The 3,253-nt window shown below is 39.3% G+C and overlaps 1 protein-coding gene across 1 annotated transcript; it reads right to left on the reverse strand.

Moving 5' to 3' along the window:
* Positions 1-223: 223 nt before the first annotated feature.
* On the reverse strand, positions 224-1,204 carry LOC114601274 (proto-oncogene Mas-like). The gene has a single exon (XM_077933612.1). It carries the CDS (start codon positions 1,202-1,204, stop codon positions 224-226), a length of 981 nt encoding a protein of 326 aa, XP_077789738.1.
* Positions 1,205-3,253: the final 2,049 nt, after the last annotated feature.

Here is a 3,253-nt window from a genome sequence, read left to right on the forward strand (position 1 = left end):
ACCTACCAATTGCGTGTTGTAGCTATCCAATAGACCCACCCACAACCAGGAGGTCAGTCTCCAGGTCTCACCACAACATGTGCCCTCTTTTAGGGAGGACATGATTTGTGTGTACGTAGCCCAATAATTCACAGATTGTACTATCCATTAAATAATCACAATTTGTTTTGGTTTCTTTGACTTCCTGAGCAGAAAAGTAAAGCATTCTGATTCTTTTGAAGCATTATATCTGGGGACTGACTCGGAGTTCTAGCTCCTCTCTTCCATGTTCCTCCTCCTTGAAAAGCCTCCACAACGCAACCTTCATGCTCTCCCTTGAGCGACTCTGTTTCTTTCTTCCAACCAGGAAATAAATCAGTGGGTTAACACTGCTGTTTAGACAGCTGCATAAGTGTCCAACAATTAGTGAAGGTGATGAGATATCAAACCCGAGAAACAGAAGTAAAATCATGAAAGTTAATGTAAAAGTGAAAAAGAGGAAGAAGAGGAGAGCAAGAAGGATGGCTCTTAAGACCCTTCCCTTCTTCCTTCGTTGTGATCTGAAGCAAACTTTTATAAGCAGGATCACTGTGGAGATAATCATGAGTGGAAAGCAAAGCACAGGAGGAACCAGGAAGAGGAAGAAAAATAGTTTCTCAGAAAGGTACTCCAAAGAAGCATAAATGCATAATCCAATGGATAGGAAAGTAAGGATCCATATGAGAGCACAAACAATGGTAGACAAGTGCTGTGGCCGGTGACATCGATGCCAAATTGGAAAGAGGACAGAAACACACCTGTCAACGCTGATGGCTGTCAACAGAAATTGACCAGTGATGCACATGTAGAAAAAAAAGAAAGTACCGATGCCAAAAAATATTAACGAGGTGATATTTGACAATGAGGGTAAAAATACAGACAGAGGTAGCAATATTAGCAAAGCAATGAGAACCCCGAGGTCAGCAACAGCCAGGTGCAATATGAAGGTGGTGAAAGGATTCCTTTTCATGCGAAAGCCAAGAAACCAGATGACAGTTCCATTCCCAGTAAGTCCAAAAATGCTAATAACAAAAATAAAGACGGCAATAATAATCAATGCCGTTTCTTGAGCCTTTAATTCAATATAGGGATTATTATTTTGGGGGAGCTCGGTGCCATTGTTTGTTCGGTTTGCATTCTCTACAGTATCCAAAAGGGACAGGGATTCCATGCTATTGTTTCTCATCATGCTCAATCTATGCTTTTCAGCTATCTCTTGAAAGGCTTCTCCTAGGAAAAAGAAACAAAGATTGAGTCAGTTCTGTCTATAAAGCTGAACCTTATTACACTGGTGCATGCCTAGATTGCAAAATACCATGGGATAGCAAAACAATGTGATATGGGGTGCAAAATTAATCCTCCTTACAGGTTTAGTTTTTATTTTATAAAAATAGAAGAGTCCTTATGGGTACTAGAAATTGCTTGAAAGTTTACAGGCAATCCCTTTTGAAATCTAGAAGATTTATTCAATACATTTTCTAGTGATTAGAAGACTTGACTACCAAGCCATATATAAGCTTTTTGTCCTATCATGAGGTGGACTCTGTTCAGGCGTTCTTAAAACTCTGCTTGCATAGGAAGGGGAAATAGTTAATGGCAAAGCTCATCTCAGTATATATATTTTTTAAAACAACAACAACACAGAGAAGGACAAGAAACCACCATCAAAGTTTTTGGTAAAGTTTTATGCCAGACTCTCTAACAACCATATATATGCAAGGTTTCTATATATCTATATTCACTCAATGGGATTTGAACTAGTAATGAATGACCAAGAAAGAGATATTGTGGATGTGGTGGGTAGCTTGATGAAAATGCTGGCCCACTGTGCAGCAGCAATTCAAAATGAAACTTTCAATAAAATGATGCAGTTATAAAAATCTATGGTGATTCTACACTTGGCATACTGTGGTAAAAATCCTAGTCATTTCAGAAAGGATAGCATAGAATGAATGGCTTCATCAAGTTCTCAGATGTTCATTTATTTTTCTCTTTTAGAAAATCACTGTCCATCTAGATATAACAAGAGGTAACTATGGAAAGGGACTATGGAAGGTATGGATCTTACCTTCCCTCTGCAATTTCAATGTAGGTTCATGCTTTAAAGCTCAATTTCCACACTTTAAAGCTATGACATGGAGCTTATCAGTTTCAAAGATTTAGGGGGAAATGCAGTACGGGAAGGGGTTATAGATTTTTCCTCCCAGTAAAAGAATCTGCAGGCACAGCATCAGTAAGCTAAACTAAATTTCCCCTCTTCTGCTCTCGGAGTCAGTCTTAACATCTGAAACTTACGTATTTTGTCCTAAACACTGGGAGTGGAGTGGTGGGATAGGCTCCGTGCTTCAGATCTGGAGTGGAGAAGAGGAACAGGAGAAGGAGTTGAATGGCTCTGGAGATCAGGAAAACAAAAGCCATTATGATTATTCGTACCCAGCCCATCTGACTGCATTCCCCAGCCACAGTTGACAGCTTTCAACATAAATAAAAACATAACGAAACAATGATTTGGGAACGCATATGTAAGTTGTTGTTGTTGTTGTTGTTGTTGTTGTTGTTGTTATTATTATTATTATTATTATTATTATTATTATTATTAAAATGTGATATTTAACAAAAGCAGATTAAATAAATCTCAACTGAAATCCACTCTCCTGGTCTCCCAATGGCCAAACAGATGCTTAAGGGAAGCCTACAAACAGCTTCGGAACACAACAGTCATCTCCACTCCTCTGGTTTTCTGCTGGCCCATCAGCTCTTTAATTTCACAACCCACTTCAGGCAACTCTGAAGAGCAACCTGTTGTTGTTGTTTTACAAGTCATTGGGGACACTTCTGTTCAATCCCAAATACATTGACATATCCCTGAAAATTCCTCAGATGAAAATAGGGTCATTTTAAACTCCTCTCCTATTCATCCCCCTCAATCCTGATTCTTTGCCTCTTACATAGCATTTCCTATCATAAGAAGGAAAATTGCCACCACCAGTAAACTGTTGTATCCCTACTGTAGAGCACTTGTGAGGCAGATTATTAGTTTGTCCAGCCCAGTATTCCCTTCTCCAGGAATTCAACCTGGGCTTTTCTACCTGAACTGCATGCACACTTCTGCCTTTGGTTCTTCTCCCACTTTTGCAAATGAACTATGTCAACTTGAGACATTTACATACCTGTGAGCAACTGTTGATTAGCCGTCTAAAGACAAGGTGAGTTGGAGACAGCAAGCAGCACAAAA

The sequence above is a fragment of the Podarcis muralis genome, chromosome 8, assembly GCF_964188315.1.
Source record: "Podarcis muralis chromosome 8, rPodMur119.hap1.1, whole genome shotgun sequence".
NCBI lineage: Eukaryota > Metazoa > Chordata > Lepidosauria > Squamata > Lacertidae > Podarcis > Podarcis muralis.

Bases quoted from the DNA above. Each gene is read 5' to 3' on its own strand.
- LOC114601274 (XM_077933612.1), bottom strand. From the start codon at position 1,204: ATGAGAAACAATAGCATGGAATCCCTGTCCCTTTTGGATACTGTAGAG.